Consider the following 25,868-nt stretch of genomic DNA (forward strand, 5'->3'; position numbering starts at 1 on the left):
CTCACTATCTCATTTTACAAGCTGCCTTTCCATCTTTAGGCAGCTTGGAAGTCAAGTGCAAAACCCACTCAGACCTGACTCTTCACCTTCACATGGGACGAGCCCCAGGGGCTCTGCGACGTGCCTGGCTCCATGCCTGACTTACTCGCTCTCCTTCAGCACGGCCGTGACTTTCGACTGCAGGTCTTTCTCGTTCCCCAGCTCCATGATCAGGCGTCTGGATGTGGCCTGCAGACGGCCCACAGCTGCCCTGAGCACAGCGACAGGGAACAGGACGGGCCTGGGTCACACCGAGAGGCAGCGAGGCCCAGCCTGGGGTCTTCCCACCACGGTCACCTGTCTCTCCCAGGGCGTCATCCAGCTGGTTCCAGCCCCATTATACCCCGAGATGTAATCATTACACAGTCTTGGTGAGGCCTCCCTGGAGGAGCCGGGAGGGCAGGGCCTTGTCTGTAAGAACAGCACTGAGCGACCCCGACCAGGGAACCTGGCCGTGTGGACAGTGCGGATCAGAACCCCTGCACACGCATGGTGCTGGGAAGTGGGCTTTGAGCAGCCAGTCAGGTCTGGCGATCCTCTGCTATTCTCCACGGAATCAGGCCGGTTAAAAAACCTTACAGTGGAGCAGCGTCCATCATGGTGGCAGGGCCTGGGCTCCAGGCCTTGCGAGGCTGTGACTGTGTGAGCTGCCTGGGCTCCAGCCTCGTCTACCCCTCGACCCTCAGGACCCCGGCCCTAGCCACCAGGATCCGCCCTCTCGCATGGCCAGTGGGACCTGGTCTCTGATCCCAATCCCAGCCACGGCGTTCTTCTCTCTCCTGGCTGCATGCGACAGCTCCAGGAGTTAGCAGCCAGGACCTTCCCACTGGGGCCCTCCTCAGGTCACTAGACCCTATCCCTGTCACCCTGAGGTGCTGCACACGGACATCACAGGCTCCGGGGAGCTGGTGCCTGTCAGTGAACACTGGTGTTTCCAATGTCCTGAGCCCTCCCTGTTGCTCAAGGCAAAAGTGGTCCTGATGCAATTTTTGCGGGCCTCAAAGCCACCAGCCCTTGCCTCACAGTGACCTGTCCTTTGACAGCTCTGTAGTCCTTGCGGTGCTCGTATCTGTGTTTTTGTGTGTTGTCTGGAGTGCGGCTATCTGCTTCCTCACGTGCCTGAATACAGGTGGTGCTTAACACATGCCTTTGAGTGAATGAATGAACCTCTGCAGTCCTATGGCAACCCGTGTGTCATCGCCTGCCCACGTCTCCTCCCAGTGCCACCCTCCTGGCCCTGCGGGATGACCTACGTGTTGCTGGCCTCTCTCTCCACGGCGATCTCGGCCGCCACGTGCTCCTGCTGTCTGCGGATGAGGTCCATCCTCTGGCGGCAAGAGCGCAGCTCCCCTCTGGAGTGTGAAAGCGAGAATCTGGATAAGGGTTTCCTGATTCCAGCCGGCCTCTGAAGGGCCAGGGGGACCAGCAGGGCAGGGTCAGGCCCCCAGCTCTCCCCTCGCCCAGGCCTGTGGGTACATCCTCCTTGCCAAAGGTCCCTCCAGCCCAGCCAAGTGACATGAGCAGGGTCTTGTTCATCTGTTTGTTGAATACCCTGGCCCACAGGGGCCAGCTGTGTGGCCTCCACCCAAAGGTGACATGCTCTCGGTAGACAAAGTTGGCGCAGGAACTGAGAGCTAACATAGATCTGCATAAATCAGCGAGCTCGGGCACACGAGGGGCACACCATGAGAGGTATGGGGGCCACAGAAAAGGCAGTGGCCGCAGCTGCTCATCAGTGTTCTAGAACAGACCACACAGGCCCGGACCAGTGGCTCCGTGTGCAGAATCCTGGTTCAAACGCCGGCTCGCGCCATGTGACGTGCACCTCAGTTAAAAACACTAGAACACGCCCAGAGCTCTGGCTCCAGAAGACGTCTGGAGGACACAGAGAAACGTCCATGGGCTGCTGTCGGATGGCGAGAGGGAAACACTCATTTTCAGGGGAGGCAATGGTGCCGGGCTCATGCAGAGGAGGTTTCTATGTTTTAGGAGACGCTGAAATACTTAGGAGTGAAGTATCGCGTCTGCAGTTGCTCCCAAATAATTCAGGAACAAAGCAAAACAAAGCCAAAAAACAACAACAAAAAACGTAGCTATAACACACACAGATAAAGAAATCACAGCCAGCGGCCAGCCTGGAGTGTCGCTGGGTGGTGTGCAGGTGACAGCGCACTGTGTGTTTGCAGCTTTTCTGTGTTTAAATGTCTTCCTCAGTGTATGGGGCGCACGAGCAGCGCTGCTGACCACCCCGGATGAAGAACAGGGGGCGTCGGACCCGAGCACAAACCCACACAGACAGGGCCCCCGTGGGCAGGATGCCACCCTCTCGCTGCCGCCAGGGCCTCGCCCGCCCCAGGCGCACAGCCCGTGCCACGCAGGAGTCAGGTGGCCATCGTGGTTTGGGTGGACCCGGGAGCTCCCGCAGTTTTCGGGAAGCTTGACCTCCCAGAGGGGTTTTCTGAGCTTCACCTGAGGATACCCTGGCAGGACCCCCCAGAGGGACTCTCAAGGAGATGGCAGGAGGACCTGCCCTGCCACAAGCCTACGTGGCACTCCCAGGATGCAGGAGGAGCTGTCCCCCCAGGCAGGCCGTGCACACCTTGTCTTCTGAATGAAAAGCTCTTTGTCTTCGCGCATCTTATCCAGGAAGCCCAGGCTCTCCCGCGGGTGGGACGGCCGCGCTCTGTCTCCAGCGGCTGCCTCCCTCTTCGTGTGGCCAGCACCGGTGGCCTGTTCTTTCACTGAACTTAAAGGAGGAAGGACACCCGCTGCCGCCCACACCACCCACACACCAGCACGCGGCGCGGCCCTCGGGACCCACCCTGCGAGCGCACGCCCCTCTGGGGGACACGAGGCGCTGCCCACCCGGGCCAGTTACCGGCAGCATCCAGGGGCAGCCTGAGAAAGAGCCTCAGCCTCAGACTCTGGATCCTCTAATTTGTTTCTTTCTAGAAATCAAGGCAAGAATTAGGAAATCAAGAAGCAGATCGAACACTCAGTCTAAATTCTTAAGATAGATCTTGATAAGCTCAGACTTCATGGGCGACAAGGGGTCTGAGAGCGGTGGGTCTCAAAGCATGGCCTGGAGAACCCTGGGGTCCCCAAGACTCTTTCAGGGGTCTACAAAGTCACAACTGTCTTCATAAGAATGCTAACACTTTGCCTTTTCCACCCTCGTCTTGCGAGTGCACAGTGGCGTCCCCACAGGCTGCGGGACTTGAGCTGCCACCACCGCTGATGCAGGGGCAGGTACGGGGGTCTGGCTGTCTTCTGCTGGACCCGACTCTACTACCTATAAAAGGTTCATCACTGCTATTGTAAATGAAAACATAAATAAAATTTCAGCTTTAAGTTTTAATACAGTAAGTATTGAAAGATATAACTGACATAAACAAAAGCTCTTTGGGTCTTCAGTAATTTTTAAGAATGTGAAGGGGTTCTCAGACAAAAAAGTTTGAGAATCACTGTCATAGAAAATCACCGTGGACTCCCAGCCAAACACGGCAAGTTCAACTACTTTATTTCCACTCCTTCCTTAAATCTCAGTAAAAATGACTGAAAAGGAATTTCAAAAGCCACGAATCCACAGTCACAATGAGAACAGCAGAGGAGAGGCGGGGGATGAAACAAGGCCACGCGATGGCAGAAGCCGGAATGCTCATGACAGGTGCCAGGTGCTCCACGCCACGCACCTAGAGAGTGAGCCACAGACAGGGCAGGTGGGGCGGTGCCCAGTGCCCCAAATCAAGGCACATTTCAGAAAAATTTCACATCATCAGAGATTTGGGAAAAAAAAAAAAAATCTAAAAGCTTCCAAGAAAAGAAAACAAAAATAGGTCACATGCAAAGGACTGGGGTAAAAATGGCATCAGATTCCTCAGCAGAGATGTTGGAGACTAGAAGACTGTGGTCGGCCCCTTTCAAAATTCTCAGCCACAATTTATCTTTCTTTCAACTAAAGACAATAATATAAGCTCCCCCTTTGAGAAAAAATTCGAATTTAAACGAGATAGTATCCCTGGGGAAAAAAGGGAACGAGAGAGCAACTATGAAGCCCATCAGTTGTCTTTCTTGTTGCTGAAATTTGTGTTATTTGTGAAAGGAGCTTTCTTACCATCTTCCAAAAGGGCTGCAGTGTCCAAAAGCTCCTCCTCAGGGAAAAGGCTGGCAGCTTCTTCCATCCTGGGAAACAGAAATTAGCTACAAAAAAAGGCACTACAAAATATAGATCAACAAAATCATAGATTTTTATCACAAATATAAAAAAATGGACTTCATAAGAATTACCAATTTATCTTATGAATAGACATTAAGCTACAGACTAGGAAAAAATATTTGCAGCATGTCTATCTGACAAAGGCTTCATATCCGGAATATATAAAGAGCTCCCAAATATCAACAATATAAAGTTTAAACTCTAATTTAAAAACGTAAACATATTTAAAATAGATATAGGAAAAAAAGATATATAAATGGCCAACAAGCATGCAAAATCTTGTGTCAACAGGAAAACACAAATTTAAACCACAACATACTACTATACACTGATTAGAATGCTAAAATAAAAAATGCCGCTAACACTAAGTGTTGGCAGGGATGTGGAATGACTGGCACTCATGCACATTGCTGGTAGGAGTGCAAGATAGTACTCTGGAATACTGCTGGGCAGTTTCTTATAAACATATGCTTGCCATATGACCCCGCAATCCTACTCCAAGGTATTTACCCAAAAGAAACAAAAATATGTCCACAAAAAACTTATGTGAAACTGTTCATAGCAGCCTTATTCATAATGCCCCCAACTGGAAACGACTTAAATGTCCATCAGTATGAGAGTGGTTAAATACCTGCTAGTACAGCCATGTAGCAGAATAATACTCAGCAATAAAAAAGAAAGACACACTGACACATACAACAACACGGATAAATCTCAAGAGCATTATGTTAAGTAAAGGAAGCCAGACACAGAGGACACATGAAGTTCAAACACAGGTGAGACGAACTGATGCTGACAGAACCAGATGGTGGTCTCTGGGTTGGAGGTGGGCGAGGAGGGAACTTGGAGGGCACAGAAACGTGCTGTACCTTCTTCTGGGCGGTGGTTACACGGGAGCACACTGTCAAAACTCGTCCAAGCGAGCACTTGAGATCTGTGTGTTCCATTGCATGTTAATGTTATCTCAGTAGAACACGCACACACCCTCAGCTGCTGCGTAAAAATGATTCTTAAAGAATTTCAGGATATTTATTACACTCTGGTTTTCATTTTGGAAAGTCAGGATCTTGCCTGTGTAGAGCTATTGCTGCTGGGTCTTATGTGTCGGTGGGTTGAAATGAAAGACTTCCACTTAAGAAGCAATGTTAAAGACTTAAGCTCTTTAATACCTTAATCTTTCTTGTGAAAACTAAATTTGATGTCTGATTTCTATTTATTTTCTACTATACCTTAAATACGTAATTGGTTTTAATGCCTATTTATCACATTATGCCTGTATCACGATTAATATACAAAAGAGTCGATGTTAAATGCTTATATGTCAATGCACATATTATAGAAACATATATTTTATGTTGAGAATGTACACAATTTCACATTAATGAGTAATTCCAGGTGAAGTGTACGTAAATGTTGACATTATGCAGGAAATGCTAAAGTTGTACAGGAGTTTGTTTTTCATTGCTTAATTTTGTAATTACTTCTGAACAATTCACTGAAAAATATTTTCAATGCCTAATAACGTTCCTATGATAAGTTATTAACAAATTAATGCCAGTAGTTTATCTTTTTAAAAAGCTACAAAGAAACAATCATGCACTAAAGTCCTAAGAGGCAGAACTTTAAGGCATCTTGTAAAATACCAACAACATTCCTCCCACTTACAAGAGCCAATTAACCTACTAGTCTGCGAATGGCTGGGTTTTCAGAAGATATTTACAGAACGGTGACACCTATTCGCTCTGCGATCCTGAATTCCATGTGACCATCACACACGGTTCCATCGGATGCCCCAGTGGATGACAGTCTCACAAAAGCTGGGACATTATTGATAATGACGACACGAAACCATCTACACTTTGAATGTCCCATTAAAGATGGCAGTTCCCACAGGCGTTTACCTCTCATCCCTCTTGAATCCTCACTAAAACCCTGGAAGGACGTGTGTTTTCCAACACGTGAATCTGAAAGGACAAGGCAAGTGGAAGAGAAACAGCAGGGACAAAACAGAAGCGGGGGGGAGTACGAGACGGAACTGACCCCGGGACAGAGGCGCTGCCCGACCTGTGGGGGACAAACCTGAGCTGCGAACCCGCACGGACCACTCGCCGGAGAAGCTCGGGGACCAGCAGCAGCGCGCGTCTCTGAAGCGGGAGAGGCAGATGGAGAGCCGAGCGCGCATAAAGCACGTGCAAGAAGCAGCTGGCAGAGCGTGGCGCCGACGACGCCGAGGTCCAGGGTTCAGTCCCTGTGCCGGCCACACACGCACACACACATGCACACACACACACACACACACACTCACACAAACACACACACACGCACACACAAATGCGCACACACACATGCACACACATGCACACACTCACACACACACGCACACACTCACACGCACACACACGCACACACTCACACACACGCACACACACGCACGCACACACACACGCACACACACATGCACACACACACACTCACACAAACACACACACACGCACACACAAATGCGCACACACACATGCACACACATGCACACACTCACACACATGCACACACTCACACTCACAAACACACACACATGCATACACTCACACACACGCACACACACACATGCACACACATGCACACACTCACACAAACACACACGCACACACTCACACTCACACACACGCACACACTCACACACATGCACACACACATGCACACACTCACACGCACACACAAATGCGCACACACATGCACACACGCACACACTCACACACACACGCACACACACACACACGCACACACATGCACACACGCACACAAACACACACGCACACACATGCACACACTCACACAAACACACACGCACACTCACACTCACACACACGCACACACACACATGCACACACTCACACAAACACACACACATACATGCACACACGCACACACTCACAAACATGCACACACTCACATGCACACACACACACACATACACACTCACAGGACACACTCACACACACAAATGCACATACACACTCACACAGACACACACTCACACGGACACGCACACACTCACACTCACACGGACACACACGCACACTCCACACACACTCACACAGCAGTTGGAAGTTCCACTTTTGGTAATGTGGCTAGCCAGTGTGCCAGACATGATGCTGAAAATAACTTTAAAATGCTGGATAATGCTGGATAAAATCCTTTTTTAATTATCTTAAAATCCTTGAAGAACTGATAAAATAATAGGAAGTTATCAGGTTAAATCCAAGTGCAGGCAAGAATATAAAAAGATTACATTACCAATCTAAAGAAAAGTATGTTATCAAATTGGATTAAAAAACCAATAATAACGACAACAAAATCTAACCGTCTGCTATTTAAGAGAACTCTAAAGCACAGGCCTGCAGAAGCGTTGCATTTTAAAAGTCAGAAAGAGGTACACTGTGCAGAAACTATAAATAGGAAGCTGGTGGAGTTATCTAGAAATGAACAAAACACTTGCAGCAAAATATAGTAACAGCAGCAAAGAGGGCCGTGTCAAAACCAAACATTCAGTTCACCAGGAAGACGCACGGATTCTCAGTCCACACGCATTCAGTGCACAGCCACAAAGCAAAGCAAACTTCAACAGAACAAGGAGAGAGTCGAAGGCACAACCCTGGAGGGAGATTTCACTCGCCTCTCTCAAGGACTAACAAACAGCCAGGCAAATCATTAAGGATATGGATTTGAAAAACGTGATAAACAAACAAATCTAGAAGACCTATGCAGAACACAAACAACTATAGAATTTTAAATGCTCCTGTAACGCATATGCAGAGTATTTCCAAAAGCTATTTTTACTGGGCCCAAACAGTTCTCAATAAATTGCAAAGGACTGAAATCATACAAAGCTTGTTTTCTGACCAAAAGTAATCAGCACAAATCAATAAGAAATAGAGAACTATAAAGTCACTATGCTTTTGGAAAATAAGAAACATACTTCTAAGTACCCCAAGGGTCAAAGAAAAATTATAATGGAAATCATAAGATATTTTGAATGAAAACATCATATACCAAACTGAGTGCAGCTGAAGTACTACAAAGTAAATCTGTAACCCTAAGTGCGCATATCAGGAAGGAAGACGGACTAAAAATAAATGCACTGAGCATTCAATTCAAGAAGTTAGAAAAAGAAATGCAGAATAAACCCAAGTAAAGTAGAAGGAAGAAAACAAAAAAGATGAGATTAGAAACGAATGCAACAAAAACAAATATGTGATGCAGATGTTTGTCAAAGCCAGAAGTTAGTATTTTTAAAAGATTTATAAAACTGTCAAATCTATAATGAAACTAATCAATAAAAAGAGAAGGAACAAATAACCCATCAGAACAAAAGAGTTTGTAACTGCAGATGCTACAGACCTTAGAAAATAAAAAATATCGTTAACAATGGGCCAGTAAGATTGAAAATGTAGACAATGGGCAAATTATCAGAAAAAACATCACTGACCAAAACTGTTTTAAAAATATAGAGAACTTGAAAAGTCCTATAGACATAAAAGAAATTCAATTAATAGTCAAATACATTCCTGCAAAGAAAACTGAAGGCTCAGAGGCTTCCCGTCAAGTTCTGTTAACACAGGCACAAGGTATCTTCCGATTTCTCACAGCAGCTCCGAGGCTGACGTCATGGGGCTCACCTAACTTTTGACACCAAAGCCTGACAATGAAAGTTGAGAAAAAAAAGTGATGGCCCAGGGCTGGCCCCGGTTAGCTCAGGTGGCTGGAGCAGGTGTTACACCACCAAGGTCAAGGGTTCAGATCCCCATACCAGCCAGCCACCAAAACAAACAAACAAAAAACCCCACACACGAAGAACCCAAAACATGATGATCTCACCCGTGAGCACAGACACAAAAATCCAAACTAAAGTCTTACCGCCCCGGGATATAAACAGGACAATATATCATGACCAGGTGGGTTTATTTAGTGTTAGAAATCCACCACATTGACGGTTCTTTAAAGAGATAGAGGGTATATGCTGAAAATAACCTGTAGCAAGCGTCGCACTTAATCATGATCGTTGGAAGCATTTCTCTAATAGTGAGAGCAAAGCAAGGACGGGCTAAACCCGTCCCCTCTCTACTCGGCAGGCCCCTCGACCAGAACAATCAGGTGTGGAAGGAATTAGAGGGAGAAGGAATGGAAGGAAAAAATCTCATCATTTTCAGATAATATGGTTGTATACGAAGACAATCCAAAAGAATGTGCAAATTATTAAAATTACATATATACTCTAAGTTACTAAAATCATTGAGGCAACTTAGCAATGTTGCAGGATGTGACTTCAGTGACAAACATCGAGCATGTTCCTATTTATCAGAACAAACAATGAGAAAATGGGATTTGGAAAATCTGACCATGCACAATTACATAAAAAAAAAAAAAAAAACCCCGAAGTGCTTAAGCATAAACACGACAAAGGACAAGCAGGACGTCTGAACAGAAGACACCAACCCCACGGGCGACCCTGAAGGCGACGCACATGAAAACAAACGGAGCCGGTGACCCAGTTTCTTCAGCAAATAAACGTCACGGGGAAAGGGAAGGGGAGGGGACCGTCTTACGCTGGAGGAGCCTCGAGACCCGAGCCCGCCGGGCGGGGACGGACCTTGTCTGGATCCACACTGAAGACAACGACGGTAAGAGGCACTTTCGAGACAACCCCTGAAGATGAGCGCGAACCGCGATTCGATTTTGTTGGGAAGTTACTACAAGAGTATCGGGGCTGACGATGATTTCGTGGCGACGCTGCTAGAAACAGGCTTTCATGCGTCGCGGGCGCCGCTGACGCTTTCACGGGGACGACGTTATCCCGGGATTGTCCTTAAAGCACATCGGCCCCAGGCTGAGAGCGGAGGCGACAGGCGGCGGGACAGACGGTGACGGGGACGCCGAAGCCGGGCGGTGGCCACCGGGGCTCACGTTATCATCCCCCGTTTTTGTGACTTCGAAATTTTACATGATAAAAGTTTACAAAAGAAGAAAGTCAAAGTAAATAAATAAATGCACGTGCGCTCAGGTGCTGGACACGCGGTGCTGTCACGGTGCCCATTCTTTACAGACGGCTCCACAGAGCCACTAACCCCCGTGTGCGTGTGCGTGCGTGTGTGCCCGTGCGTGCGTGTGCGTGCTCGTGTGTGCGTATGTGTGCGCGTGCGTGTGTGTGCTCGTGTGTGTATGCGTGCGTGTGCGTGCTCATGTGTGCGTATGCGTGCGTGAGCGTGTGCGTATGTGTGCGTGTGCGTGCGTGCGTGCGTGTGTGCCCGTGCATGTGTGTGCCCGTGCGTGCGTGTGCATGCTCGTTTGTGCGCTCGTGTGTGCGTATGCGTGCGTGAGCGTGTGCGTACGTGTGCGTGTGTGCGTGCGTGTGTGTGTGCCCATGCGTGCGTGTTCGTGTGTGCGTGTGCGTGCGCATGTGCGTGTGTGCGTGCGCATGTGCGTGTGTGCGTGTGTGCCCGTGTGCGTGCGCATGAGCATGTGTGTGTGTGTGCCCTTGTGTGCGTATGCGTGCGTGCACGCGTGCGCGCGTATGCTCGTGTGCGTACGTGTGTGCGTGTGTGCTCATGTGCGTGCGTGTGTGTGCGCACGCACATGCAAGATAAAGAGAACAAGAAACTTATCTGATAATTTTAAAATTTATGTGGAAGAACGAAAGGGGAACAGTCTTGAAGAGGAACAAGCCGGCAGGGGCGCCCCAGCAGACGTCGAGATTTATTCTAAGGTTATAAAATTAAGACAGGACGGACAAACAGACCAATGGCACAGAGCAGAGGCCAGCAACAGGCCCCAAGCACCAGCGCTCCAGCTATAGCAGCGAGACGGCCTCGCCTCGGGCAGGAAAGGGACGTCTCAGTCAACACGCGGGGGAAGTGTGTGTCCACCCTGAATATCAGCCACGTGCCTAAAGGCTCACGTGTGAAAGCAAGGATCTAAAACAAGGGGGGGGGGCTTAAAGTGGGGCGTGGGATGCAGCTTCATGACCTCAGGGTTTCTTAAATAAGCCACCAAAAAACGAGCCACAAGACAACAAGCTGGGAGTCACCTACATTTAAATTTAAAATTTAAAATTTAAAAAAATTTTTCTACAAAGTAGAAGAACACAGTTACAACACATAACCCCAAAGGTCTACGTAGCATCGAGACCGTGTAAGAAATATCCGTGACTCCATAGAGCAGACAGACAGACAGCCCACAGGAAAAAGGAAAACGGGCCGAAGACTGGCAGGGCTCTGCAGCAGCAGATGCTCAAACGGCCAGCACACGAGGCGTCTGTCAGCACGACCCCGACTTTATGCCTGTTTCCCTGGTGTGATTAATAGTGCCCCCTAACGCCGACCAGAGCACTAGCCTGGTTAACAAACTAGTAAATCAAAACCACAGTGAACCACCATTGCACAGTCGCCAGCTGGTGAAACAGTAAAAGCCTGTCCGCGCCAGGAGCGGGCAAGGATGCGAAACGGGGACATGCATACAGCAATGGTGGGACTGGGAATTTTTGAGGCGACACTTTGAAAGGAGTTTGGCATTATCTAGTAAAGTTAGAAATGCGCCGTACCCTCTGTATTAGTTTCCTATTGTTTCTGTAACAAATCACCACAGACCCAGGGGCTTAAAATAGCACTGATTTAATATCGTACAGCTCTCAGCTCTGGAGGTTAGACGTCTGAAATGAGCGTCACTGGGCTAAAGTCAAGGCCTGGGCAGGGCTGCATCCCTTCTGGGGCCTCCAGGGGAGAGTCCATTTACTTTCCCTTCCACTTTCTTGAGACCACCCTTTTGCTTGGCTCAAGGCCACCTGCCGCTCTTCAAAACCAGCAATGTTGGGAGGAGTCTTAGCTGCTATCTTTCCGGTTCCCTCTCTTCTGCCTCCCTTTTCCACTTAAAGAACCCTTATGATTACATCGGGCCCACCCAGATAATCCAGGGCAATCTCCTCATCTCAAAGTCAGCTGATTAGCAACCTTAATTCCATCTGCAACCTAATTTCTCTTTGCCATGTAAATAAAATATTCACAGGTTCAGAGGATTAGGACACGAGCGTCTTTGGGGGCCAGTGCTCTGCCTACCGCACTCTCTGACTCAGCAATGCCTGTCCTAGGAGTGAACCCTACAGAAACCCTTGCATGTTACATAGTTTCCCGAGGCTGCCTTCACAAACTACCACAACCTGGTGGCTTGAACAAAAGCAGCTTATTCCCTCACAGTTCTGGAGGCCAGAAGTCTGCGGTCAAGTTGCTGGCAGGGCCGTGCCCCTCTGAAGGTGCTGCGGAAGGATGCGTTCCAGGCCTGTCTCCTAGCTCCTGGCAGTTCTCTGGCCTGTGGCGGCATCACTTCAATCTCCATAGGATGTTCTCTCTGTGAGCATGTCTATGTCCAAATTTCTCCTTTTCGTTAGGGCACCAGTCATATCAGATGAGGGGCCCACCCTATTCCAGTAAGATGTATGACCTAATCTTAACCACTTCCAACCAACGACCCTATTTCCAAATAAGGTCCCATTCTCAGATACTGGGGGTTAGGACTTCAACATACGAATTTTTGAGGGGACACAATTCCACTCATAATGTGCATAAATGCCAGCAGACATAACAAGACCTCACAGAGCAGCAGTGCTCCTAACAGCAGTAACTCTGGAAACAACCCAAAGCCATCAACAGCAGAACAGCATGATTCATACAAGGGAATGCTACATGGTAATGAAGATGAATTAACTACAATTACGTACGAGAGCGCGGGCGAGTCTCTCAAACAACTGTGAAGGGAGGAAGACACAAAGGCACAGGTTCTGCTCTTGCCCTTCCACGTCTCTTCACTTTCAAACAGGTGCCCTGGTTGGGGCAGTTGAAGCAGGATCTGCAGTGGCCCAGAGCTGGATGTCAGAGCCTGAGAGGGGAGAGGGTAGCTCCATGGGGTGGCCCAGCACGGGGTGTCAGAGCCCAGGCAGGGTGAGGTCAGTGTCCACCACGAGAGTCACCCAGCTCAAGCCTGGGAGGGATGACATATTTACAGTTGCAAAGTACCTCCCAACGAAACAGTAGTTAATTACAGGAAAAAAGTAACTTCCCAGTGGAGATGCTGGCAGATACCTGAATCAAGTGATCTAACCAGACATCACCAGTAATGTGACAATTCGACCACAGTGAGCCACATGACAGGATGGAATGAGCAGGCTACGGCGTCACTTCTGTGACTTCCCTGCCAAAGATGCATAATGGGGATCTAATCGTGAGGAAACAGACAAAACCAGATGGAGGGACTTTCTACAAAGTAATTAGCCTATAACCTTCAGAGGGGTCAAGGTTACGAAAGCCAAGGAAAGAATGAAGACTGTTCTGGACTGAAGGGGACTAAAGAGATATGATGATAACTCAGTAAAAAGTGTGATCCCAGAGTGGATCCTGCTGCTTTTGGGACCTTGTGGGATCAACTGGGAAAACATGGTTGACAGGGGCTGAGGATTAGACACAGTGACTGGTCCTTGCTGCTCTCCTGACTTTGGTGGTCCTACTGTGGCTATGCTGGAGAATGTCCTCGTTTGTGGGAAATACACTTTATAACATGTTCGGGGGTGACAGAGCATCACATAGGCAACTTGCTCTCAAATGCTTCAGGAAAAGTTTGTGCTGAACTTGCAACTTTTATGTAAGTTTGGGACTGTTTCAAAAATTTTAAAAAGAGAACATATACAGTATTACTCCACTTATACAAAGTTTTAAAATAGGTGAATCTTGACTACACCGTTCAGGAATGCATTCACAGATGAGAAAACTAAAGAACAGCAAGGAAACTAGAACCACAAAAGTCAGCCCATGATCAAGGATGAGGGGTCTTCGAGTGGCAGAGGGGGTGCTTTTGGGGTGCTGATGAAGTTCTATCTCTTCACTTGGGTGGCAGCTCCTGAGCTTTGCTTTATCCCCAGTCCTGAAGTTGTACATGCGAGTGTATGCACCATCTGTATGCAGAGAATATCTACTAGCAAATTCTTGTGAACTGTGGGTAGTGGGGCAGGTCTGCTCACCGTAGATGCTTAAGGAATGTTTGCTAAACGTACGAACTTACACAGATAAAAGGAGTATTAGTTTTTGGAAAACAAAACAATAGAGGCCTAGCGCTTCCCCAAACAGTTAGACATATTTAAGCCCAACTGGGATGATGAATGACTCTGTCCCTCTCACGTGCTCAGACGCTGAGGGTCTTGAGCGCTGTCCAGTGCTTTCGTGAGTGCGTTCCAAGGACACCACAGCATCTGCTGCAAAGCCAGGAGCGGACCCCGCGCTGCGCCGCCCTGGGCGGGGGTCCCTGCAGGAGCAGGGCCGAGGAACGCTCACAGACGTGTGTGCCCGGCAGACCTGCTGGGTGGAGGTTTTCTCCGCGGCCTCGAGCTGCCTGCGGGTGGTCGAAGCCACCAACCGAGCCCCAGGCTCGGATCCAAAGGACCCGGCCCCGGGCCGCGCCCCCGCACCCACCTCCAGGCCGGCCTGGGTCTCTCGGCCGCGGCTCCTCGGCGGCTGCAGCTCGGTTTGTTGCGGGCAGCTCCATGGCAACGGAAGGCTCCGTGCGCAGGCGCGTGGTCCGGCGCGCGGGCGCCTGCTTCCGCGCAAGCGCAGTGCGGGCGACCGGCGGGGCCGCGTCCTGGAGGCGGGAGCCGGGGCGGCGGCGGCGGGAGCCGGGCGCAGGGGCCTGATGGTGTGGACCACGCCGGTTTAAGTCTGGATTCATTGTCAAGTTAAAAAAAAATAGGGACGTTCACATAAAATTTGGGATTTAAAAAGTGGAAGGAGGGCCGACCGGTGGCTCACTCGGGAGAGTGTGGCGCTGGTGACAGCAAGGCCCCGGGTTCGGATCCCTATATAGGGATGGCCCGTGGCTCACTCGGGAGGGTATGATGCTGGTGACAGCAAGGCCACGGGTTCGGATCCCTATATAGGGATGGCCCGTGGCTCGCCCGGGAGGGTATGATGCTGGTGACACCAAGGCCACGGGTTCGGATCCCTATATAGGGATGGCCCGTGGCTCGCCCGGGAGGGTATGATGCTGGTGACAGCAAGGCCACGGGTTCGGATCCCTATATAGGGATGGCCCGTGGCTCACTCGGGAGGGTATGATGCTGGTGACAGCAAGGCCCGGGTTCGGATCCCTATATAGGGATGGCCCGTGGCTCACTCGGGAGGGTATGATGCTGGTGACTCCAAGGCCACGGGTTCGGATCCCTATATAGGGATGGCCCGTGGCTCACTCGGGAGGGTATGATGCTGGTGACTCCAAGGCCACGGGTTCGGATCCCTATATAGGGATGGCCCGTGGCTCACTCGGGAGGGTATGATGCTGGTGACAGCAAGGCCACGGGTTCGGATCCCTATATAGGGATGGCCCGTGGCTCACTCGGGAGGGTATGATGCTGGTGACAGCAAGGCCACGGGTTCGGATCCCTATATAGGGATGGCCCGTGGCTCGCCCGGGAGGGTATGATGCTGGTGACAGCAAGGCCACGGGTTCGGATCCCTATATAGGGATGGCCCGTGGCTCACTCGGGAGGGTATGATGCTGGTGACAGCAAGGCCCGGGTTCGGATCCCTATATAGGGATGGCCCGTGGCTCACTCGGGAGGGTATGATGCTGGTGACTCCAAGGCCACGGGTTCGGATCCCTATATAGGGATGGCCCGTGGCTCACTCGGGAGGGTATGATGCTGGTGACAGCAAGGCCACGGGTTCGGATCCCTATATAGGGATGGCCCGTGGCTCGCCCGGGAGGGTATGATGCTGGTGACAGCAAGGCCACGGGTTCGGATCCCTATATAGGGATGGCCCGTGGCTCACTTGGGAGAGCGTGGTGCTGACACCAAGTCAAGGGTTGGGATCCCCTTACCAGTCGTCTTTTTTTTAAAAAAAACAAAACGAAACAAAAAACAACCCCCCCAGAAGGTTGGCACAAAATGCCAGGCTGGGCCGGGTCTGGGTTCTGGCCCCCACCGCGTTCTGCACAGTTCAGCCCGTCTCTCCTGACCTTCCTCTCTGGTGGTGAGACCTGCCTGGCCCGGCGGTGTTGTTGGCACGGAGCTGTGCGGGTGGGAGGACAGGGTGGTCCCTTCCACCAGTCCTCTCTGTGCCCGTGGATGGACATGTCCCCCCTGGCAGAGCCGGTCAGCGCCCCGTGAGTACACGTCCTGCAGCGCACACGAGGCTGGGGAGCCCTTTGACACCTCCGTGTCCATGAGAGCAAGAGGCCTCACGAAAGGCACAGCCTCTGTGACAGCATCTGTGGAAACGAGCGGGTGACACCACATCCCCTCTGCACTCAGTCCCTTCAGTGGTGTCACATCTTTCTTATTTTTTCTCAGCATTCTGGGCTCCAAGAATACGACTGAGTCACTATATCAGCTCAAAATAGTTTTTCTAAGAGAAATTAGACTTTTCTTGCCCCACCCCACCCAAAGGATGGGAGAAGCTTTGCTCCTCCGGGCCTTTCCATGTTAATAATCAATACATGTTCTGCTAAAGAAGGGAAGGACAGTGAGAACGGCTGGCACTGAGCACAAGGAGCCAGCTGCGGAGGCTGTGACACAGTGACACCACACAGGACAGCCGGGAGCGTGCGCGCACTGTGCTGTGTTCTGCTGCGAAGTGACTTCCAGAACCTACCATTCAGTGAGAAAGTCAAGGTGCAGGGTCTAGGACATTTTGTCTAAGAGGGCGGGACAATACGGCCATCCATGAGTGCTTTCTTACGGTAAAAAGTAACATAAAAGTGGTTACCAAGCAGGGGCAGGAGGGGACAGGAATAGACACTAGATTTCTCTAAATGTGCTTGTACATTTGACTGTGGAACTGTGTAATTACACAACCAAAAATAAGTCAAGATGGAAAAAAAATTCTAAAAATGGGAAACAGAATGAAACAAACGAACGCAGCTGTACGTGGAGTTGGGGCTGAACCGCACAGACGAGGGTGGTTTCAGGTGACTTTAGAACCCAACCATTTGCTTGAACATACCTGGTCCACTGTGTCTTGAGGACAAACAGAACTGTGAAGGGGTCTTAAGTTACTTGTAGTAATCCTGGTCCTAGTGATAATATTGATACTGCTGTTCTGGAGTTATTATATAAAGTGGGATAAAGCAAATAAGTAGTACAGTAATATTAGGAACCAATATTTTCAACTTGAGAGAAGAGATACGAATATAAAATAAGAAAACCCCTGTAATCCTGGGTTTGAATGGAAAATTTAGTATGAATTAATATGATTTTTTCTTTTAAAATATATTTCTTAGTTCTGTCCAGTAAAAGAGACCTATAACTGCCCAATTAATTAGCCACTGGACACATGTGGCTACTTAAATTTAAATTAATTAAAATTAAACACTCAGTGGGGCCGGCTGGTTAGCTCATTGGGTTAGAGCCTGGTGTTGTAACACCAAGGTCAAGGGTTCGGATCCCTGTACCAGCCACCCACCAAAATAAAATACAATAGAAAAATAAATTAATTAAATACTCAAATATTTGTACACCAGTGTTCATAGCAAGTATTATTCATGATAGCCAAGGGGTGGAAACAACCTAAATATCCCTCAACAGATGAAGGGGCAAACGAAACGTGATATGTATCTACACACACACAAGCGTTCATTGGCAGCTGAAATGGATAAGGGAAGTGTGATATATGCACACAGTGGAGCACTTACCCAGCCAGAAACGGCAGCACGGGTGAGCCTGCAGACATTACGCTCAGTAGAGTAAGTCATGCACAGAAAGATGAATACCACATGTTTACACTCATCTTTGAGAGCTAAAAAAGTTGAGCTCGTAGATGTAGAGAATACAATTAAGGCGACTACAGGCTGGGGAGGGTGGGAGCGGGAGAGAAAGGTTGGTCAACCGATACGAACTTACAGCTAGATGGGAAGAGTAAGTTCTAGTGCTCTGTAGTGCTAGGAGGTGACCATAATTAACAATAATTTACTGTGTATTTTTAAATAGCCAGAAGAGAGGATTTCAAATGTTCCTAACACAAGGAAATGACCGATGGTTGAGCTGATGGATATGCTAATTACCCTGAGTTGGTCATTACACATTGTGTACATGTATCGAAACGTCACTCTGTACCCCATAAATATGTAAAATTGTTACATGTCATTTAAAACAATTTTTTAAATGCCCATGATTCTCTTGGTCTGTGCTGGTCTGGAAACAATCACCAATCCAATACTAATGAGCACTCTCCGTGCCCAGACGGCTGTCCTTACGCGCCATGTGCCACTAAAAGAAACCATCGCTTCCTGGAAAAATGACTGATTTCTGACATGAGGGAGATGATCCTGGGACATCTTGTCAAAAGAAAGCAAGGAAATTGTCAAAGATTCTAGTATTGTGTCAGAGGATTCGTTAACCAACCCAAAGGGGCTCGTACTGGCCAAAGTAAGGACGCTCGTGCATCAGAGAGAACAGTAAACCGCCGTGGATCGAGCACAGCAAACCCGTCAGTACGCGTGAGTCCACTTCAGAAATGAGACTTCTTTGGCCACCTTGAAGGGTGCTAGGATCTAAGTTACTATTCTGAGACGTGTTGCAGCAACCTCCCCTCAAGGAGGCGTTTGCACCCGCCGGTGAGGGTGCAGCCCACTGCCAGCCCCCGCGCTCAGCCGAGTGTGTGAGCTGCGTCCTCTCTCTTTCTGGGTCGCCCCTGGCCGGCGACTGAGCGTGGCGGGGGCTTAGAGCTGGCGTGTCCACCAGCACACCCGGCTCCATGGCCCTCCGTTCCCCTCCATGGCGTTGGCTGAAACTTCGTCAGATTTGCGCTGCACTGGGCTCTCCCTGCCCGGTTCTGCTTCCTGAGGCCTTCCTTTCACAGATGTTGGACGAGGATTGTGGTCTGAGCCTTCTCAACCCTCCTCCACTTCCTCCCTCCCCCTTGCTCGTTCATAGACACGAGCCCCCGATAAATCTTTTGCATGGTCTACTTACTGGAGGACACCAAAGGACACAGATGGCACCAGGAGTGTCTGAGAAAAAAGCAGGTGGGAAGATGGGCATTTGGAACTGGATGACTCCCCGCCCAGCAGCAGCAAGGAGCCTATCCTGGGAGGTATGTGGAGGCCTTGCACGGGGTTGCAGCCCGTCAGTGAAACTTTCCGTGATGAGCTGGGAGAACGGTGGCAGGTACGATGATCCAGGCTTTTGAGAAAGATGAGTGTTTGGGAGGGTGCAGGAGACGCAAGAACAGTCCAATGATCTGGCTGGCTGTCGTTAAGCTGCGTGATCACCTGACGGAGGGACCGCAGGAAGTTCAAGACAGAGCTGCTTTTGCGTCTGTGTCCTGTGGTGGGGGAAGAGGAAAAACTGGAAACCGAAACGAAGTCTGAACAGTTAGAGCTGCTGAGCTTCAGAGATGACTGAACCTCAGTCCAGCTAGATTTGTTATGCCAAGGTCAGGGTCCTGGCTGAGGTAGGCTGCTGCCTTGGCACGTGGGATGGGGACACTGGGTGGATGCCCCTGAGTGCTTTGCTGCCCAGACTCTTCTGAAACTTCAGCGCCTGCACAGGTGGCTCACCTGTCCCCAGGAAGAGCCAGGGCTCGATGCCCAGAGAAGGTAACTTTTAAAAACAAAGGCAGTTTTAGGGTGTGTCAATTATATCTCAATAAAGCTATAATTTAAATAAATATATTTTTTAAAATGAAGGTAAATTTCTACTTCTGGCCAAGATGGAGTAACAGAAACAGATTTACCTTTTGCCTGAAACAACTAAAATACTGAACAAAATGCATGGGACAACAGTTCTCAAGTTACTGCACATCGGCACCCAAGGACAGCAAGCACTGAGAGGGGGACATGAGCGAAGGGAGCCCAGTGATGGCTCCTGCTTCCCCCCTGGGAAAGGCTGCAGGCCGCCAACCAACGTGGAGTGTGAACCGCCGAGAAAAAGTGACAAAATGGATTTCATCAAGAAATCCGGCTCTGTAAAAGATACTGTCAAGAAAATGAATAGGCAAGCCCCAGGCTGGAGAAAATATTTGCATAACATAAGGCCAAGCAAAGACTGGAGTCTAAGGTATGTAAAGAACCCCTGCAAGTCAATTACAGGGAGACCCACAACCTCAAGGCTGGAACAGACACGTCATCAGAAGATGTACCAATGCACACGATAACATGGAGACACGCAGCAGCGTCAGTCACCAAGAAAGTGCACTTAAAATCCACAGCAAGGGCCGGCCCGTGGCTCACTCGGGAGAGTGCGGTGCTGATAACACGAAGGCCGCGGGTTCGGATCCCTATATAGGGATGGCCAGTTCGCTCACTTGGGAGAGCGTGGTGCTGACAACGCCAAGCCAAGGGCTAAGATCCCTTGCCAGTATTAAAAAAAAAAAAAAAAAATCCACAGCAAGATACCTCCACACAGCCTAGAATGGCAAAGATTGAAGACTTAAAACGTCAAGTATTGAGGAGTGGAGCAATTTCACATCTCAGACTTTGCTGGTAGGAGCACAAAATGGTCCAGACACTTTGGAAAACAAATTGGCAGATTCCTGTGAAGTTAAACATGCATCCACCTTAAAATCCAGTCATCCCACACATGCACATGCATTCAAAAGAAATGAAAAACGTTCCTTTGATTCACCTGGGGATAGGAAAAAAGTAAAGAAATGTCAAACGTGTCCACACAAAGACTTGTGCTTGAATGTTCAAAGCAGCTTTATTCATAGTAGCCAAAACCTGGGTACAACGCAAATGTCCATCCACAGGTGGATAGTTAACCAAATTGAGGTATAACATGTATGTGACGGAGTACGGCTCAGCAATGAAAAATAACCCACTGGGACCTGCAACGACATAGATGAGTCTCAGGAGTCTTAGGCGAGTGAGGTCAGAAACACAGACCGCTAAAAAAAAAATAAATAAAAATAAATAAATAAATAGTTAAAAAAGAAAAAAAAAAAAAAAAGAAACACAGACCGCTGTGTTAGTAACCCATCGCTAGTGACAAGTCATCACAAGACAGAGCGGCTCAAAATGATGTTTATTATCTCTGTTTTTCTGGGTCAGTGTCTCTCACAAAGCTGCAATCAGATGTCAGCCAGGGACACGTCATGTCCAGGTTCAACAGTGGCAGGGTCCACGGCCGAGAGCACCAGTGGCTGCTGGCAGGTCCAGCTGCTCACCGTCTGGGGACCGGAGCCTGCCTCCTCGTGGCCAGCCGCTGCTGAGGTGGCCCGCAGCTTTTGTTCCGTGGGCCTCTCACCACATGGGCTCACGACGTGGCAGCAGAGCCAGCCCGAGGGCAGCCAGGTCTAGTCTGCAGTCTTTCATGAACTAATCTTGGGATACCTCGTCACACTCGACGAATTGTTACAAGTCACTGGGCGCCCCAATATCAAGAGGCAGGGACCATTAGGAGCCACTTTAAAGGCTGCCTACACCAACTACATACTGCATGATCCTGTTTATATATTTAGAAAAGGCAAAACTTGAGTGACAGAAAGCAGGTACCAGTGGTCCCTCGGGACCAGGCTGGGGGAGGGAATGACTGCACAGGGCAGGCGGGAGCTTCGTAAGGTGATGGAAATGTGTGATGTCATGGTCACGGTGGTGGCCGTGCAGCCCTACACACATCTCAAGCTCATCAAATCGCATACTTAAAATTAGTGAGTTTTATTGAATGTAAATTTTCTCAATAAAGCTGATTAGAAATAAAACCTGACTGCAGGCCGCGACCTAATGGGCTTTGCCTGACTGGACCCCTGCCTCCCGCTCTGCTCCTGCCGCCCCGACTGCTCACGTCCCATCTCAGCGCAGGCTGGCTTGGCCTCTGTGTGGACTTGCTCGCTGGGTCCCGCCGCAGGGCCTTTGCGCTTTCTGTTCTCCCGGGACCCCACCCGGGCCGCTGCACAGCTGGCTTTTTCTCTGAAAGGGGAAGGGTATTATCCAAGTCTGCACTCAAATGTCACCTCATAGAAAGGCCTTCACTAGACACCTATCTCAAGTGCCCCCAACACGGGCACTCCCCGTGGTTTTGTCTTGCTGAGATGCCTTCCCAGCATGCAATCCGCTGTAAATTGTCGCCCATCTTTTCTGTTTAGGCGCCTGCTGTCCATCTGCTAGAAGGTGAACTCCACGAAAGCAGGGACCTTCCATCTCTTGTTCACACCCAACGTCTAGGCCAATACCTGCACACGGTAGGATTAACAATTCCATAAATATTTGTTAAATGAATATTGATCTGTATGGGGTCTTTCTTGAGGAGGCTTAATGAATGCATTTCAATACCAAGCATGACAAATGTTCTGGCAGGTCTACAGCACCATTTATTTCTCTCGCATCCTGCATGGAGGATCGGCATCTGGGACCAGAAGGAGGGAGCCGAGGGGAGCAGGGCTGTGTTCCCCCCACAGAGCCCCAGGGAGCCTGCACAGAGGCCGAGGTCGAGCTGTGGCAAGCTCATCCAGGGGTCCCACCCTATGTCCCCAGCAGTGCGTTTTAGGAGTTTTCATGTTGTCAACTCAGTCATGCTCATATCTAAGGAAGAATGTTTTTCTCACTTGATGGACAGCGTTCTCGTTAGAAATGTTAATTTGTGTTGAACGTTTCTTATCGTAAGTAAGAATTCTAATTGCCGCTTCAAAAAAGCATGAAATATGAGAATAGAGTTCCGACTTGTCCACATTAAACATCGGCAATTGTCTTTGACATCTGTTGAACACGAGTGTAAAAAAGATGTTCTAAGTGGCCAGGTTTGATTGTTTAGTGGGTCTCAGGGTCTTGATTACTGAAAACAGCAGCAAAACTAAGCCCAGTTTCCGAGTGAACTGCATCCTTTATTGAAGTAGACGGTTGACCTCAGGCTGTGATGAGTATTTCGCATTTCACCCCTCTGCCAAGTTTTCTCTGCTTGTCCATATGAACGGATTCCATCTGAAAACCATAGGATTAATAATTACACTCTAAGCTCAATAAAATTATTCTCTGTGTCACTGCCATTTTCTCTATTTGGTGCATTTTCTTCCCAGGAAAATAACAAAGCAACCCCATCAACTCATCAGGCAGGGATTTTGAATTTAGCTAGTGCAGTTTCCTCTATGACTCAACTCTCCCTCCCAGGGCTGTCCTGCTGCTGCGGAGCTGCTGCAATGGACCCAGGCCAGCTCTCTGCCCAAGCCTCGGACTTGGTGCCGTTGCTTCTGTGCTGCTGCGAGCTCCAGGTGCAGCAGTTACCCAGAAAAAATAACATAGGCAGGACGGCAGGCCGTTTACCTGAATACTCAGGGAGACCAGCAGATCATGCTTCTGTGGGCTTCTCAGTGTCACTTAGGGCATTGCTGTCCAGGGAAAAACTGAGTCGGTGACTCCCATCGGCTGGCCCAGGAGGTGAGGTCTTCACACCTGCCAGGGCCGAGTGCATGTGTCCCGCTCAGTGCCATATGGGAACAGCATAACCCCTCCCCTGCACCGAGCAGAAGGAAAGAGCATCTGCTGCCCTAAGCACCTAACCAAAGGGCTCGGAATGGATCCTACCTGATGGAGAAGCCAGAGTTTTACATGTCAAATAAGTAATAAGGGAGACCAGGGAGGAATTCACAGATGTGTGGGGACCGAAAACCTGAGGCTTGAAGCTTGAGCCTCTTTGACATTACCGTTCCCATAGTCTGGTAACGGATCCCCTGCTCCGTGCAAAGGGGGCGAAATCGCGCGGGTGCCTGGTGAGGAGCACATGCTGCATCCGAGACGAGCAGCTTCTACTGACGCAGACCCTTCTCGTGACAGGTTCTGACAGTTTCACTGAAGTCGCACTTGGAGGCTGGGATTGTCCCACAACACAATAACAGTAGTGGACAGCACATGAGAAATAGCCTACAAAGAAGGGAGGCAGCCCAAGCATCTGTAGGTTAGACTGTCATTTTTAATAAAAACAACCAGAGACTTTTTTTATTGCTCATATTCTTATTAGTTTTTGAATTTATTTACTTATTATTATTAGTTTTTACGTTCAAAGATGTTGTGGAGCTTGGGGGAGGGGGCGGGGCTGGCCTATGGCCCACGGCCAGCTCCTTCCATGGCCTGGTTGTGGGTGTCATGTGTGTGTGGCTGAGGCCCTCAGCTCAGCCCATGCTGGCTCGGGAGCCTGGGGGCCTTGCAGCTTTTTTAGGTTTTGAAGGTGTTCTTTGGTGGTGTTAGGCCTTTACTAGTTAATATCAAACTTTGTCTCTGATCTGTGGGTTCTTTTGTTTTTCCTTTCACTTCTGTGTTGGATTATTCACTGTTCCCACCATTTAAACTCTGCACTGGAACTAATTTGTTGTCCTTTGCTTACTTCTAAGATGGGGAAAGTTCCTGTGGGGACCAGCCCTTGAGCCCTGTGGCTGAGCTAAATTGCTGCTTTGCTGCCGATTCCCCGGGGAAGGCTTTTTGTGCAGCTCAGGTTTTCGTTGTTGACCTTGTAAGTACTTCTGGGTCTTGTGAGGTCAGGTGCACCCGGGCTGTGTGGAAATTCTGGTCTGGGCCTGAGTCTTTTCAGCAAACTGCTCCCCCCGCAGATCTGTATTCCTGACCAGTCTCCACTGAGTGGTCCTTCGCTGATTGGGAGGCAGATCAGCTGTCCGTGCTGTGCCCCCGTGTTCCCCTGGTGGCCCGTCTCCCCCACCCCCCACGCTCCAAACGCCTCCCATGAGACGGTCCATGTGCCAGTCCTTTGCGATGACTCACTGGCCTTTGAGAGGCTCCTTTTTTCAGTTGTCTGTGGCCCCTCGCTCCTATGTGTGTCCCTGGGAACTCTGTTAGTGGTGCTGCCGGCCTGGGAGCCACCAAGGCCCTCCTTTCCCCTGCCGCCTCCAAGCAACTGCATACAAAGGGCACAGCCACGGCATTTGCCAGCTCTTGCTCTGTGCGCTCCCCAGGGCCAGTCTGGAAGTGGCTGGAGCTCGAAATGGTGGGAGCGATCCTTTGTTTCTCTCATCGTGGCTTCTCCCACCTTCATGAACTCTGTAGATCTCTCCCCTTCCCTGAGCTCTGGCAGCCCCAGCTTTGCTGTCGTTGTTTTTTAATAGTAGTAAATTGTTTGATCTGTGGGAGAGAGTGACGCTGGGGACCATCTATCCCACCTTCTTGATTTTCTCCTGGAGATTCTTCTTAACAGAGTTCTGCTTCGTGGACTTTGGACAATGAGGAAACAGATCACCACTTTCACCCCTTGTTTTGCAAATGAAGAAAACAAAGCCAGGAAAAAAAGACTTCCTTGAGGTCACACAGACAGGTAGAGCAGAGCTGGGACTGGCACCCAGACCTCCGACTCCGGGGTGTGCTCCTGAGTCCTCAGAGCGGGGACGGCCCTGGGCTGCTTTATCCCTCAGCTGCCTCGGGCTTGCCTCAGCAGGGGCCAGCCACACAGCATGGCGCTCTGCTCCCGACCCGCGGCTGGCACTGCTCCCCACGGGCTTTCCTGGTTCTGGGGTAGCTGGAGCTTCTCCAGGTGGAGTTGAAGAGGGGAACGGGAGACCGACTGCTTATGCATATTAGTGGAGCGGGACCCAAGTTCACAAGTGGGGACAAACTAATTCCCACACAACTCGAAGGACAAACGATAAAA

At 49.7% G+C, this 25,868-nt stretch overlaps 1 protein-coding gene across 1 annotated transcript in view; it reads right to left on the minus strand.

Annotated features, from left to right (window-relative positions):
* The window catches only part of CFAP74 (cilia and flagella associated protein 74), a 70,669-nt gene extending 60,668 nt beyond the window's left edge, over window positions 1–10,001 (minus strand). The window contains exons 1-6 of the mRNA XM_063104296.1: window positions 9,906–10,001; window positions 4,154–4,221; window positions 2,918–2,987; window positions 2,639–2,785; window positions 1,293–1,391; window positions 146–250 (exon numbers count right to left, since the gene is read on the minus strand). Coding sequence (XP_062960366.1) covers window positions 146–250; window positions 1,293–1,391; window positions 2,639–2,785; window positions 2,918–2,987; window positions 4,154–4,220 — 488 coding nt within the window. The 5' untranslated portion in view covers window position 4,221; window positions 9,906–10,001. The remainder of the gene's footprint in view (window positions 1–145; window positions 251–1,292; window positions 1,392–2,638; window positions 2,786–2,917; window positions 2,988–4,153; window positions 4,222–9,905) is intronic.
* Between the last annotated feature and the right edge of the window lie 15,867 nt (window positions 10,002–25,868).

This window comes from Cynocephalus volans, chromosome 8, assembly GCF_027409185.1.
Source record: "Cynocephalus volans isolate mCynVol1 chromosome 8, mCynVol1.pri, whole genome shotgun sequence".
Classification (NCBI taxonomy): Eukaryota; Metazoa; Chordata; class Mammalia; order Dermoptera; family Cynocephalidae; genus Cynocephalus; species Cynocephalus volans.